At 35.2% G+C, this 14,603-nt stretch overlaps 6 protein-coding genes across 6 annotated transcripts; 3 read left to right on the top strand and 3 right to left on the bottom strand.

Annotated features, from left to right (window-relative positions):
• Positions 1-708: 708 nt before the first annotated feature.
• Positions 709-2,113, top strand: PHYBLDRAFT_177037 (hypothetical protein; the record flags this gene model as incomplete). Its single annotated transcript, XM_018437848.1, has 5 exons — positions 709-742; positions 819-1,196; positions 1,289-1,516; positions 1,591-1,775; positions 1,851-2,113. The coding sequence occupies 5 exons, from the start codon at positions 709-711 to the stop codon at positions 2,007-2,009; spliced, it is 984 nt and encodes a 327-aa protein (XP_018294575.1). The 3' UTR covers positions 2,010-2,113.
• Positions 2,114-3,926: 1,813 nt separating this feature from the next.
• On the top strand, positions 3,927-4,961 carry PHYBLDRAFT_157931 (hypothetical protein). The gene is made up of 6 exons (XM_018433697.1): positions 3,927-3,982; positions 4,048-4,142; positions 4,214-4,243; positions 4,308-4,408; positions 4,486-4,561; positions 4,658-4,961. Exons 1-6 carry the CDS (start codon positions 3,945-3,947, stop codon positions 4,750-4,752), a joined length of 435 nt encoding a protein of 144 aa, XP_018294574.1. The 5' UTR covers positions 3,927-3,944; the 3' UTR covers positions 4,753-4,961.
• A 392-nt stretch (positions 4,962-5,353) lies between these two features.
• PHYBLDRAFT_63258 (hypothetical protein) lies at positions 5,354-5,862 on the bottom strand (the record flags this gene model as incomplete). Its single annotated transcript, XM_018441093.1, has 2 exons — positions 5,354-5,629; positions 5,677-5,862. The coding sequence occupies 2 exons, from the start codon at positions 5,860-5,862 to the stop codon at positions 5,354-5,356; spliced, it is 462 nt and encodes a 153-aa protein (XP_018294573.1).
• Positions 5,863-6,633: 771 nt separating this feature from the next.
• On the bottom strand, positions 6,634-8,142 carry PHYBLDRAFT_63259 (hypothetical protein; the record flags this gene model as incomplete). The annotated part of the gene is made up of 5 exons (XM_018441094.1): positions 6,634-6,733; positions 6,771-6,942; positions 7,059-7,689; positions 7,749-7,840; positions 7,899-8,142. 5 exons carry the CDS (start codon positions 8,140-8,142, stop codon positions 6,634-6,636), a joined length of 1,239 nt encoding a protein of 412 aa, XP_018294572.1.
• A 1,830-nt stretch (positions 8,143-9,972) lies between these two features.
• Positions 9,973-11,346, bottom strand: PHYBLDRAFT_165059 (hypothetical protein; the record flags this gene model as incomplete). Its single annotated transcript, XM_018435153.1, has 4 exons — positions 9,973-10,142; positions 10,241-10,262; positions 11,040-11,120; positions 11,290-11,346. 4 exons carry the CDS (start codon positions 11,344-11,346, stop codon positions 9,973-9,975), a joined length of 330 nt encoding a protein of 109 aa, XP_018294571.1.
• A 727-nt stretch (positions 11,347-12,073) lies between these two features.
• Positions 12,074-14,009, top strand: PHYBLDRAFT_131533 (hypothetical protein). The gene is made up of 7 exons (XM_018429425.1): positions 12,074-12,112; positions 12,485-12,555; positions 12,721-12,852; positions 12,948-13,178; positions 13,255-13,431; positions 13,487-13,773; positions 13,855-14,009. The coding sequence occupies exons 2-7, from the start codon at positions 12,501-12,503 to the stop codon at positions 13,948-13,950; spliced, it is 978 nt and encodes a 325-aa protein (XP_018294570.1). The 5' UTR covers positions 12,074-12,112; positions 12,485-12,500; the 3' UTR covers positions 13,951-14,009.
• Positions 14,010-14,603: the final 594 nt, after the last annotated feature.

Raw genomic sequence — 14,603 nt, 5'->3', positions numbered from 1 at the left:
CAATATCTCTTTCAAGACCAAGATCATCTATTGTTGACTCGGTTGAAAAGTACCATCTGAACTACTTATATATATATATATATACATTTCTCAAATCAAACTGGTAGCTTTAAATAATTATGGGCTTACACAAGGTTCGTGCGGTGGTATCAAGAAATAGATTAAAAACAAAAAGAGGAGAAATAATGCCTTAATTTTTATGACAAAACAAAATCATCAAAGAATACAATGACTTTTACAAAAAAAAAGATTTTAATGGACTACTTCTTTAACAAAGATATGCATACATTTTCTTCAATTTTCTTTATCTGCTATGCAGAAATTACTTGTAGAGTTTATTTGGTGGTTTTAATCATGTTCTGTTACATATTGTATATTTACTTTTGTACACGCCATTTGGAGCTACTTAAAAGACAGTAATTATTAGTAATATGTTGTATGATAATAATGCATATACATATAGGGAAATATAGTCAGTTTTCAGGGTTTGCTAACAAGTTGAAGTGTAGTCCCATGTTATTCTTTATTTTCGTCCTTCTTCTCTTTTTGTGTGCAATATAATATGATAAATTAAAAGAGAGAGAAAGAAAGGACTATCTTGATGCAAGTTTGACTATGTGCAACGTGTGGCTTATCATCTCCAACCTTGATTCTGGAGATGCCTATTTCGGAGCATGAGCGCTGTCTCTCTATTTTTTATCCCGTTCCATGCCTCACCTAGAACTACTCGCGACCCTTGAAGGTAGAAAAGAGGACATAGCTATGAGCATATTCACAGCAAAAATGTATAATCGAAAATAAAACATGCTCTGTAATAGGTCACCAGGACCGTGTCTGGCAAGCTTCTTGGCATCCCACAAAGACTCTACTAGCAACTTGTTCTGGTGACAAGACAGTCAGACTCTGGGCACCTGCCACACCTACAGACTTCACAAAATGGGTGTGTGTCGATACATTGAAGGGTGCCCACAAACGTACAATCCGCAGTGTTGCATGGTCTCCTTCTGGAAATGAGATTGCAACAGCCAGTTTTGATGCTACTACCGGAATCTGGGAAAGAGATCCACAAATTGCTGACTGGGAATGCATGGCAACTCTTGAAGGACATGAAAATGAAATCAAATCTGTAGCTTGGTCTTCTTCTGGTGCTCTGCTTGCTACATGTAGTCGTGACAAGAGTGTCTGGATCTGGGAAGGTATTTAGCGTGTATACTCTTAATGCATGTGTGTACAATTGGATATGAGTGGATAAGTTAATTTTTATTATTATTATTTGCATTGTCTTTAGTGGAATCTGATAACGATTTCGAGTGTCTAAGTGTACTACAGGAACACTCTCAGGACGTAAAGATGGTAGCATGGCATCCTAAGGAAGAGATTCTCGCATCTGCTAGTTATGATGATACTATCAAAATCTGGAAAGAGGATGAAGACGATTGGTATTGTGCTGACACATTACATGGGCACGCTTCTACTGTCTGGTCTTTGGACTTTAATGCTGCCGGTGATAAGATTGGTAAGTATAAGATTGTACAATCATATTTAGTGTCTTTTTTTTCTTTCTTGGGGTCTAATTTTCCTGAATCTTAGTATCTGCATCTGATGACAAAACATTGAAGATTTGGAAGCAGGATGGTGGAAAGGATGGTTCATGGACTTGTGAGACTACACTAGAAGGTTATCATGATAGATGTATTTATTCTGTATCATGGTCAAAGATCCACGGTTTAATGGCTAGTGCCAGTGGTGACAATACTATCCAGATCATCTCCAAGGTAAGGCTACAAAAGTATTTAATATATAAAAAATGGTGGGATTAACGGTATTATCTTGTATAACAAAAAAAAAAGGATGGTGAAGCAGGATATCGATCTGTAGCTGTGATGCAGGATGCTCATGGTGTTCATGACATTAACGGTGTTGCTTGGTTCCCTACCCAAACACACCAAGACTGGCTTGCTTCTGTGGGTGATGATGGCCTAGTCAGAATCTGGCGTATGGTTGAATAATTTGTAGTTTCCTTTTTCTTTCTCTTTATCCCTTTTTTTTATTTGTGATTCATTTCTGTCCATAATTCATTAAGCCACCCAGACACCTCGTTTACTCGCATCTTTAATTTCTCTTGCTCCTCAGTAGTCCCTTTGAATTTAGGAAGCACTCTCTGAAGAATTTTATCGGGATGATATCGTAGTTGTTCACGCCGTAATCTTAGACGATTTTCCTTTGTTGAATCCTGGGGGTTGATTAGAAATTCACGAATATTCTGTAATGTCGGGATAATGCCTCTACACGGCCACACCATTGATTTTTGTGTAATCGTTTCTGCCTTGTCAAGTGTGGCCCATTTCTCTTCATATGTGCCACGACTTTCTGCATTCTTTTGTAGTTTTCGAAGCTGGTCGTACACTGCTGCCACACGGCGTGCTTCGGCTTCAGCTGCATCTTGCCGTGCCTTTTCTTCTTCTCGCTTCTTCCTGCGCTTCTCTTTTTCTTCTTTTCGTTTTTCTTCAAGGGCAATAGCTTCAGCATTCTGTTTTGTCCACATTCCTTTCTCAATGTACCGACGGTATTCCTCATCGGTCATCTCATTCACAGATGAAGGCTCATTTCTTGGCTTGGTGCTCGAAGAATAATCTTCATACTGACTAAAGAAAGCTTGGCTGCCTTCGTCTTCACCCATTGCCTGGAACAATCGCTCATTCCAATCGTCTTGTTCCTTTTGGGAATCTATGGGTGGGATCCATCCTTCTTCGTTTTCGTAATATACCGGGGGTTTGTAATGTGCTCGGTGAGATGGAGATCTTGAACGCCTAGAGGATTTCTTTTCCTTCTTTTCCTTCTTCTTTTTCTTCTTCTCCCCGCTGTCCTTATACCGCAGTTTTGGCATAAAGCGTTTACAAATATGGGTTTAATATTTTAGGTTGGACAAAGACCAAGAAAAGATTTTGACTGGTCTTTAACGGAAAGATTTCCTCATTGAGATATTGGGATTGAAAGAGTAGACCAAATCATTTTCTCTCTTTTTATCCTTAACCTTTGTTATCAGTATGATAGTTATATTAATGAATATTTATGAGTGGAGAAGAATATATTTAATATGTATTGTTTATAAGTAAGTGATGTTGAGGGCTGAATCTTACTAGTTATTGTTGCTTTTTTTTTTCTTTATTTTGAGAATATAGCAAAAGGTTACATGAAAATAACCAATATGAAGCACGGTTTTATAGGACTAGGTTTACTTGGAGAATATGCTTCTACAAAAAGAGCCATTATATTGGAAATATACCTTAAATGTGACTTTCTTTGCTTTGAAAATAAAGGAATCATTTCTATTCTTTTCAGATTAACACAGACCATTAGAAGATCTGCAACAGTTGGATTTAAACTCGGTTTCATATCCATTTTAATGCAGAAGACAAAGGATTTAATAAAGTAATCTTGGAGAAGAGTATGAAGAAAGAAAAGGACAACATAAGGCAGTAAAATTGTTTTAGATGCTCTTAAATATAGCTAAAATTTAGCCCTCTGCCTTGTGGCTTTAATCAATTGATCAATGTGGATAATCTACATTTAATTCCATGTAGAATTTGATTTAAATGAAACTGCTGCAAATGCTCTAAAATTCATCCAAAATCTACTTGTATGTATATACATAAAAACAAGAGGATATTCTACATTACCCTAATTCATTGTATTTAAAGAAAACATAGTAATAATATTTGTCTATTTTACAGCACTTACTGCTAATCAAACTTTATGTATGAAATAATAGTAACATACAAGAATGAAATAAAGAAGGTATATGGAATAAGGTGTAAATGGCTAGCAATGTCGGCTGTGTATGACGCAGACCCGGACCTTAAAACGTTTTACTCTCTCGACAGCATGGTTTTTTTTGTTCAGTTAAAAAGATAAAGATATAATAAACTATTTTGGGATCAAGAATGGATCGATTAACACAGCTTCAAGATGCCATTGATTCCGTAAGCCAATAAATGAGACTCGACTAAGTACTCATGACGCTGATCACTAATCCAAGCTTGATTAGATGGCACGCATGTTTACAAACAGTATACATTATGTTCACGAGAGATCTTCTATGGCCTCCCTCAACAACGATATTCCAGTAGCTCAACAAAAAGGTAGCTTTATTATTATTATTATTAAAACAAACAAACTTTGACTAAAAGCACACTCATAATGTCTGCTGTAGTCCAGGCTGATTCACCTGAAGTATTTCAACGTAAGTCACGCGCACATAGACCGTATTAAGAAAGCCAGGATCAATATGTCATATATTTCTATAGAAAATATGCAAGAACTTGCCACTGATTTAGTAAAGAAGGCCAAAGAGATCGACTTGCTGATTGAGGTTTTGCCTGGGATTAAAAACACTGAAGAGGATCAGGTATATATATATATATATGTAAAAGTTTTTTTTTTAAAAAAAAAAAAAGATGAATTAATATCAAGATGGTGGTGTAGCTACGAATTCTTGCCGAGCTTGAAGAAGAAAACAGATTGGCTAACCAAGAATACGAAGATGCAGTACATGAACTAGGTTAGCTTACATGTTTCTTTATGTCAGACGATAGAATAAATGAAAGTGTGCATTAGAATATATGGTAAATCATTATTAATAATATTTTTTGGATAGAAATGGCAAGAGAAAAGATCTCCAATGCACTTCGTACGATATCAAATAACCAGAGTCAGAAATTCACAGAAATCCTTGTCAAAGATGATCAATGATAATTGTTAGCCTGACGATAATCTCCCCCAGGGCTCATTTCCCACGTCCTATGTCTTTAACTTGTATATTCAATTCCACCCAAATGTGACCCAGAGTATTGAACAAATGTGGTTCAATAATAATAGTAATAATAACAGTAATAATAATAAATTAAAAACATTACATATACATATGTATTTATGTATAAAAGTACTTTGAAATCTTTTTTAACAAGCAGTTCTTTTAAAAGGTATCGGCGATACTTAGAGGTGAAAACTACCATAATCATTAGTAAAGTTTGGTGATAAAATATATTAGTGATGTTTGTTTCTTTAATTAAATAAAATAAAATGAATTTTTTGTTTTCGGAAAATCATTTCATCCAGATAAGATGTTATTCTGCTTATTCATCTTCTTCACTTCATTTTTCTTATAAATATCCATTTATATATTTCCATAATCCGGGGATTCGAGTTTTATATACACATACGTATATATTTATATATTTTATTTATACAACCCAAAATACATGCACAGTTAACAATAGAGATCGGATAGAGTGGGAATAAATTCTTGTTGGCTTAAAGTATTAACGACTGTAACCAAGAAAGGGGGTTTTTTTTAGTGAATCCAATCGTTGATATCATCGAATGAGTCTTGTAACTTTGTACTAGATGAAGAATGTGGGGTTGGGCTGTGTGTGACGGGAAGTGAAGGGTCGGAATGAATATCCTGTAGTTTGTCAAACAATACTCTCTCGAGTCGTTCACGAAAGGCAGGAGATATGGTCATAAGCAAATTGTCCATGCTCTCAAAGGGCACCTCTACATGTTCTTTAATCGCTTCACCGGCTTGAAAGGCAGACGGTGTGGCGGACAAAGAAATATATGAACAAAGCTGGAAACTTATAAGTCGTGAATATTATACAGTTTTATTGAGTCTACCTTGTAACCTTGGTCGCACACTTCAATTATAACCATTACACCTTCAAGTAATGTCAAGTCTAGGCGGGCAATTCCATTCACTTCATCCCTCATAAATATTGTGGATGAGCCTGGTACGATTCCGTAGTCATAATCTTGTGAGATTCCCTGTAGCTTCTGGGTTAAAGACAATGACTTCATGCCCATAATCTTATTTGGACTTTCAGGTAAAAGAGATGCCTCATGTTGAAAAGAGAAAAAAAAAGGTCAAAGAAAAAATGCCTGAAAATGAAGCCGGACGAAGCAGTCACCAACTTGGTCTTGGTTGTAGAGTTTAATATACTGGGTTTCCCACCCTATTTTCAAAAAGGGCTTCCCTGTTTTTTCAATAAGTTTAGTTTAATAAGGGCCGTTAGCCGTCAAAAATCGTCTGTATTCGAAAAAGGGTATTTTTAGATGCTATTATTGGACAATAATACTTTAAAAAAGATGAAACTTGAAGAATATAAAAATTTGCTGATATTATTGGCTACTACTATTTTTCTGGGATGTATGTAACCGGCTACTCGTCTTTGGGATCACTAGGGAATCAGTCCTACTCAAGCTTACTCATTGTTACCCAAACTTATTCAAGGCTACTCAAGCTAACCCAAACTCACCCAATCCTACTAAAGGCTAAGGTATTCGGGCTGTTTAAGTGTTTATGTCTCAATAATGGGTAAAGTAGATGATGTGAAAGTGTTGTTTATTAAAGAGACAAAATAATATTGTTTATATCTGTTACTATTAAAATCCCTGTAATTCAAATCCTTCTTGTGTAATGGTTGGCTTACACTCTATGTGTGTGTAGTGTACGTGTGCCTGGTGTGTAGCAGTTCCGGAGATTGTTAACTTGCCAGGTTCATTAGCAAGAAGGAACCAGTGTTTGGTTGTGGAGTCTGTTCTTCACTCGCCTTGTTGGACTGGTGTATTATTTTTTTAGAATTCTTTGGTATCAATGCTGCAACATCTTCTTTTAATAAAGATGGATGGCTTTCCTCGTGTACCGAATTTCCAATCAATTCCATGATTTTCGATCCTAAAATGCAATCATTATCGCTTTTGGTGCTGTTTACAAGCGTGTAAATGGAAAAAAGTTGAACGGTAAGCTCTTGAGTGAAAATGCTATAAAATCGGGCAAGAGAATATGTACTTTTTTTGGTGGAATCTTGATCGTAGCTGTCTTATGTAGACTAAAGGATCCATTCTCATGTGTAGTATTTTTCCATTTGATGAATCCGTAGTGTTCTTAGCCAGTTGTATTTATGAAAGTGATAAAAATAATTGTGTTTGCTTGGACGGTGTAAATTGTTTTGTCGATGGGCCAACTTCAGGTCTTATTTTGCTGTCATCAATTCTAATACTTGAGATTACCAATATGTTGAATGCCTTTGTTCCAAGTACTAGTTTTCCCGAATTATCGAAATATACTTTAGTTATTTTCAACATATTGGGGTATTGTGACATGAGATCTGGTGTTGATGATTCTTGAGTTGGTTGTACTTTTTCAAAGTGCACATCAATACAGGGGTATCTACTGTAAGACTCGACACCATTTAAAAGAAGTGCTTTTTTGCCATATACTACGAAAGCACCGGTCAACAGCTGGGAGACACCCATGGACATCCAGGATTGTTTTCTCCAATGAGCGTTCAATAACTCGATATTTTCTTCGATAATTTTTGTATAACTTTCCAATGCTAGAAGTTGGCGATATGGACTTAATTCTAGAATTTCATTCAAAGGTTGGTTGTTGGATGTGTCATTGATATGTATGCAATCAGCAACTGAAATGGTGCTTTCGTAAGGAGTGTTTAGTTTTAATTTCTTCGTGTCTCCTTCTTTAAACTCAAGAACTCTTTTGAACAATGTAGCTGAGGTTAGGGCAGTAAATTTGTGTTGGTTATCATTCGTGGGGTCAGACTCTACATCAAAAGGTATCAAATTTAAGGCCGAAATAACATTTCTGATAATTCGATTGTTTGTTTGACAATTCTCAGGATATAATAAATCTACAGCATGATCTAATAATAGTTTTTCTGCTTTTTTTTTACTTCTGTTGATTCTCTGGGCATGTGCAGTTCTAAAGGCTTCTGAGCATTCACCAGCGATTCGTCAAATTCCAATTCTTTTGACTCTGTTAAGCCTAAAAGATAAAAAAAATTAATATAATATTCTTGAAAAAAAAAACGAACAAAGAATACCATGAAAATATGTTATATGATTGCTTAAAGAATCAAGATCCTCGAACAATTTGTAGTAGCCTGGGAAAGACAATTCTATTTCGTATTTAGGCTTTATAAGTGTTCTTAGACCAGCAATCGCAGATATATCCAGGCTTATTCTACCGACAGCATATGCAAGCCTTAGGCTCAGGGCAGACAAAGAATCGGTGCTTAGACTAGTTGCAAGACCCACAGTGCAGTAGCATCTTAGACCATGTGGCATATATATTGATGTACACTCTTTATAGTCTTCCTCTTATCCTGTGTCAGAACTTTGGGGACAAAAACCTTGGTTGGCTCTACATAAGGTCCAAGATATGGGAGCCCATAGAAAAAAATTCAGCAATGTTGATTTCTTCGTTGACATGTTTTTAGACGTCATGTTGGCTCGTCATTACTATCTTCACAATAGTTCGCCTCTCAAGGGAGGCCTTGCGAACAGCCTTGCGGGACAGCCATGATGCTAATTTTAGGGAGACGACATTTCCTAATGGTGGGCGCCATTTTGATTCTACCGGACCACAAGTCGAAACTTTTTTGCCAGTATGGAATAACTCTATCTGGACTCTAAGGATATATTTTTATTATAATAATTAATACCAGCCAGGATACAGAATCTTTGTATAAAGATTTTTTTGTGCCTTGAAAAAAAGAGTGGATGGGGGTTACTTACCAGCTAATGCTGCTGAACTCTGGTAATATGTAGGTGAAAGAAAGAGAAAGACATGATACACTTAAGAAGGCCAATATAGAATAAAATATTCAACAATATTGCGTCACACTATAATGACAACAACTCACAACCTTCTGCATAACTGGCTATTGATATAGTGCATATGTGACTAATAATTATTATTTCTTTATTGTCAAGTCTAAATCTAAGGTGTAAACAGTTCTTAATTGAATATACAGGAATTCATTTTTGTACGAGACGACATTTCATTATTAAATTACCCAAAGACAGTCTCTAACTATTAAAAGAATGGGAGTTAGGGGCCTGAGAAGATATGTATAAACACAAAGTATGGGGACAAAGTAGTAAAGCTAATGCATACAATAAATATACTGTGTTTCTTTAGGACACACCATTTTGCCCTGAAGGATTAGAGAAAGATACCGGACCCGGGCATGTAGCAACAGTTGATTAGTCTGGCTAGATAGAAATGTAGTGCTCCATCATGAAACGTCGTTCCCGTAAAATTGTTGATTTTTTTTAACTCTATTAGTTTCGAGCAAACACATAATAATAAACTTAAAAACGTTATGCTTTAAATTTGGATTCTCTATTCATCTTTTTTACAAAACAGCTTCACTATAATTATCATACATCATTTTATTGTCTATAAAAAGTCAAACAATCTCTGTAAACTTTTCTTTAAGCCTTTCAAGAACTTAATAACATAATATATTATTTCATCCAGTCTTACAGGAACCTCTTTATAATATAAAAAGTTTACTTTCTGGATAAATCAATTAATCTTCAGTGGCCTTTAATAGCCTTGCTGAAAGATGCAAAATATTGAATTGTGGTAAACATTGATTTTTCTGGATGTTTAGTTTTACCGGGTTTCCCATCTTATATTTAAAAAGAAAAGTTTATTTTTCTGGCTCATAAATAATGTACCTGGCAACGCATATTATCAACTGAACTATACAATAACCTTGACGTCTTTTAGTTTTATCATTATTGGCCAGTAAAAATAAACACATCTTATATATGAAATAAATTATAGTGTAATATTACAGTTTTTTTTATTCAGAGTGTAATGACTATCAAGAAGGCTAAGAGGTAGACTTTTTTTTTTAAAAAAAAAAAGTTAAATTGAACTTTTTGATAATAGGGTAATAAACCGGATATACATGTGTATGTGGTACTATTGGCCGGTGGTCTATACCTATTATTCGAGAAGTCAGAGACTTTGGCGAATGTAGAATAATATTTATTCCATATTTTATTTTCTCTCTCACCTCCGCTCAGTTCCAGTTTTTTTTATAACCTGAAATGAATTAGAATTGATTGGTATTAATCACTGAGGTTCAGATACCACAGGCTTCAAAAAGCATTGTAGGGTCCGCGCCAAAAGACCAATAATCTATCCCAGCTAATGTATTCAAATTCAACAAAAATCTTGTTATTGTTACTGTGGTCATTTTTGAAAACATTGGAGGGTGGTAGCAGCTTTCCCAAGATAATAATACCACAATTTGCGGTCCAGCTGAAATCTACAAAAGAAAGTATCTTGAATTAAACTCTTTGTAAACTAAACAGGCATAGTTTGATACCAATTGAGTGCTTTTGAAGGTTATATTCTGGTACGTACTTATGTCCTCACTTGCCCACGCCTATAAATCGGTTGGATAACTCATAAAAAAAAAGTATACGGCTACTATTGGTTTAAATATTTAAGTAGGCTGGGTTGCTTGGTTAAACCCGATAAAATCAAAGGATCTGTCTTGCCACAAACATACACACGCATATATATAGCTATATCTATAACCAGCGCGTTAAATGTCCATTTAATCAAAGTATTTAATCAATAGAAAAGAAAAAGAAAAAGAAAGGCTTTTTGTTTCTGGGATGTGCTTAATAAAAATAAATTTTGGATACAAAGCTTAAAGAGACAACCTAGAAAAACAGCCTTTTATTTCAAAACTTCAAATGTATATATATAGACCATTGCTTTTAATTTCTACTCTGCTTTTTTTCTTTGCTCTTAATCCTATTGGTTTTTTGAGCTCTTTATCACAGCCTTTTTCTCTTGCATATGAATATTTTATACTTCAAACTGACTTTAAACCTTTTCATTCATACTTGGGTCAGCGAATTAAAAGAGGAAGAGTGAATTTTTGCGTGACGGAATAATTAGCTATTGTCTGCCAAGTTAAGAGATAGGCATGGGGTTATACATATTTATTTGACAATATATTCAACCAGTACAGCTCTATTCTTAGAATTTAATCAATTTATAGACAGTTGCATACATTATTATTAGATATGCACTTTATCAATGCTGTGGTATTATCAATAGAGGCTTGAGTTAAAAGAATTATTAATTGCGCTTCAAAATATACCGCGACAAACGTAATTCTCATTGAATCTCAGGCAAGTTAGAAATTTACTTGCTTTGAGGATTCAGATTTTCGCAAATAATAAACCCATTGTTTAATGGGTTTACTGTTCTCAATGAAATCTAGCCAGAGCTACTATATCAAAATAACAAAGAATTAAATTACATATTTCTTTCAATATTCCCGTGCTTGCGTCTATACACTACAAACATCATTCTTTATCTCTGACGCAGGAAGATACAAAATGTAACACTAATTCATTCATTGTACGGTTTCGATGAAATAATATACTCTGATATACAAGTGCTATATCACCAGATATTGAATCGATAATAATAACAATAGAGTAATAAGTCATGACTACCCTGTGGTTTCACTACCAGATCATAAGAGCCAACATATAATTTCCTATAATGCACCTTTATAGCGTGAGAGGGATACATTCAATATCTAGATATATACGATTTTCTTTTTTTTTATTTGGGTGGGAATTATAGTTGAATTATGCGATATTTTCACAATTGTTTCTTTTTCATCTTTTTCTTCCTCATATCTTTGCTCTCTCTTTTACAGGTATATAAGCAAAGAATAAAAAAAAACATATAATGAACTAGAGTCTCCCAGATAACTAAATTACTGATAGCTTTATATAGTGATTTCCACTAAACTCACCTAGCAAAACAAAATCATTTATCAACAAAGGTTTTTTTTATAACAAAATAAAAATAAAATAAAAAAGAATCAATGATAGTCGGTGTTTATATTCGGGTTTGATTTGTTGCGATATAATGCTTCTCCATGGGTCAGTTATGAATTGCCTTGTACTAAATTGCGTTTGTAGATTGAATTCATTGGACGCAATTTTGAATTTGATTTTGGTCTTGTCTTATGCTCCAATGTTTTCTCTCTCTCTCTCTGTATATATTTATTTTTATTCTATATTTTTTATTTTGGTTTTTTTCCCTGCCTTTATTCCTTTTTTGTTTAGGAAATCGAAAATTCATTTATAGCGGAAGCTAAAAATATTTTCACCGTCAAAGTGCATGCTGCCCGAACCCGCCTATCACCTACTTCTTTCATTTATTCGACTTCTTTTTTTAACATCATCGTCACCCGATTCAATCGTATGTTTTCTTTCTGTTTTCATCGTCTATAGCACCATTTATAGTGCATCACAAACATCTGGATGGACTTGAGGAGGATGGAAAAGAAAGAGTGAAAAGGGAGATGGCGTCAACAAGATTAGATTGAGCAATGTTTAGCTTGGCATCAACGTGTCAGTCTACATCTTGCGCTTTTATCCAAACTTGTGGGCCAAAAGAGACCTTGAGATGTTTATCTCTTTTGATTATTTGTCCTTAATCAAGTAGATTACAAACTCTATAATAACATCTTTTAAGGACCCCTTGTCATCTAACACAAAAACCCTTTCTCTCTTTCTCTCTCTTTCTCTATTCCCTCTTCTTCTTCTTTTCTTCTGTTCTTTATTACTATAGACCTTTTATTTTTTACATGGCAGACCTTTCCGATATCGACGTTGATACCATTATCGAACGGCTACTTGAAGGTATCCTATTTTTTCTTCTTTCTTGCTTATATATATAACATCAACAACAGTGACAACAACAAAGAAAGAAGCAAGAGAAAGAAGTGAAAAATAAAGAAAGAAAATGAGGGTACAAACAAGGGGGGAAGGAAAGTCTGACGTCCGTTTTCATAAAAAAAAATAAAGTAAGAGGCAGCCGCCCGGGCAAGCAGGTGCAATTGAGCGAAGACGAAATCCGGTTTTTATGTACAAAGGCACGCGAGATATTTATGAGCCAGCCTATTCTGTTGGACCTTGAAGCACCTATAAAGATCTGTGGTAAGAGAGCTCAGACTATAATATAGTGGAATAGAAAAGATATTGATTATGGGACATCGTTTATTTCTTTTTTTCTTTATTTTATTTTATTTTAGGTGACATCCACGGACAATATTACGACCTTCTGCGCCTCTTTGAATATGGAGGATTTCCACCAGAAGCAAATTATTTGTTTATGGGAGATTATGTAGACAGAGGCAAACAGTCATTGGAGACTATTTGTCTCTTGTTGGCCTACAAAATTAAATATCCTGAGAACTTCTTTATTCTTCGCGGCAACCATGAATGTGCAAGTATCAATCGTATCTATGGATTTTATGATGAGTGTAAGTATATTGAAACAAAGAGTCTCGTTTTGTTTTGTTTTTCTCTGGTATTTATTTACTTTTGCGCTTGAGACAGGCAAGAGACGTTATAACATCAAGCTTTGGAAGATCTTCACCGACTGTTTCAACTGTCTCCCCATCGCAGCTCTTATTGACGAGAAAATCTTTTGCATGCATGGAGGTCTGTCCCCGGACCTTCAGAGCATGGACCAGATCCGTAGAGTTATGAGACCCACAGATGTTCCAGATACAGGTGTGTAAGGCTAGTGGTGATATGTGTGTTGTTAACCCTTTTTTTCTCTCTTTAGGTTTGTTGTGTGATCTGCTGTGGTCCGACCCTGATAAGGATGTTACTGGCTGGAGTGAGAATGACCGTGGTGTGTCATTTACCTTTGGTGCCGACATTGTTGCCAAATTCTTGCAGAAACATGATATGGACCTCATTTGCCGTGCTCATCAGGTTGTCGAGGATGGCTACGAATTCTTTGCCAAACGGAAATTGGTCACACTTTTCTCAGCACCCAATTACTGCGGCGAGTTTGACAATGCTGGTGCGATGATGAGTGTCGACGATTCATTGATGTGCTCGTTCCAAGTAAGTTCACAAAAACAATAACAATACTTATAATAGACTCTTTGACTTTAAAACCGGCTTATATACTAACATATCCTGTAGATCCTCAAACCAGCAGAAAAGAGAGCAAAGCCAGGATACTCGGCAGGAGCTCTTCCCAGTGGTCGACTTCCCGCACCAAAAGGAGGAAAGAAATAAGGAGTTTAAGGCACCCCACATTTATTTAGCAATTAAAGATCAGTTGTTCGTTATTCAAGAAAGAAAAGAAAGCTACGAGAGAGCTGAATGAACGCCCAATGAAGTACATCTTTACCAAAGGAGGAGCAGAAGCATCACTACTGCTATAATTTCTTCCTTTTATTTACCTGACAATCGATCATGAACCATCCTTATCACCTCTGTTTAGCTACATTTATGGCTAAGTAAGTGGCTAATTCTTACTTTTGGTGCAGTGAAACCCATTGTTGCACGAACTATAGATGGCCATCCTCATGGATCAATAAAAATGGCTCGTTTTGGGTATGCATGTTGCATACTGCAGAAACCAAACAATATGAGCGATTGTGGCCATTTCTTTTACGTACACACACATTCTTTAAAAGCTTTCTAAATCTGAAACAAGACCTATCAACACATACACATAGTAGCTATTGGCTACAAAAGCTTTATATATATATATATATATATAAATAATTTCTGTTTATTATTAAGTTTTAAGGTTATTTCTTAGTAAGCCAGTAGAATGTTGGACTTTTATGATATTCATTAGTTTGAATCAATAAAAAGGTCATGGTTTTTTTTTTTGAAATGACCAAATGTCCGTGATCCGCCAATGCAAACGATTCAACGTG

Source organism: Phycomyces blakesleeanus (assembly GCF_001638985.1).
Source record: "Phycomyces blakesleeanus NRRL 1555(-) unplaced genomic scaffold PHYBLscaffold_5, whole genome shotgun sequence".
Taxonomy (NCBI): Eukaryota; Fungi; Mucoromycota; class Mucoromycetes; order Mucorales; family Phycomycetaceae; genus Phycomyces; species Phycomyces blakesleeanus.
Note: the sequence above shows the minus strand (reverse complement) of the source record. Positions and strands in the feature narration are given on the sequence as shown.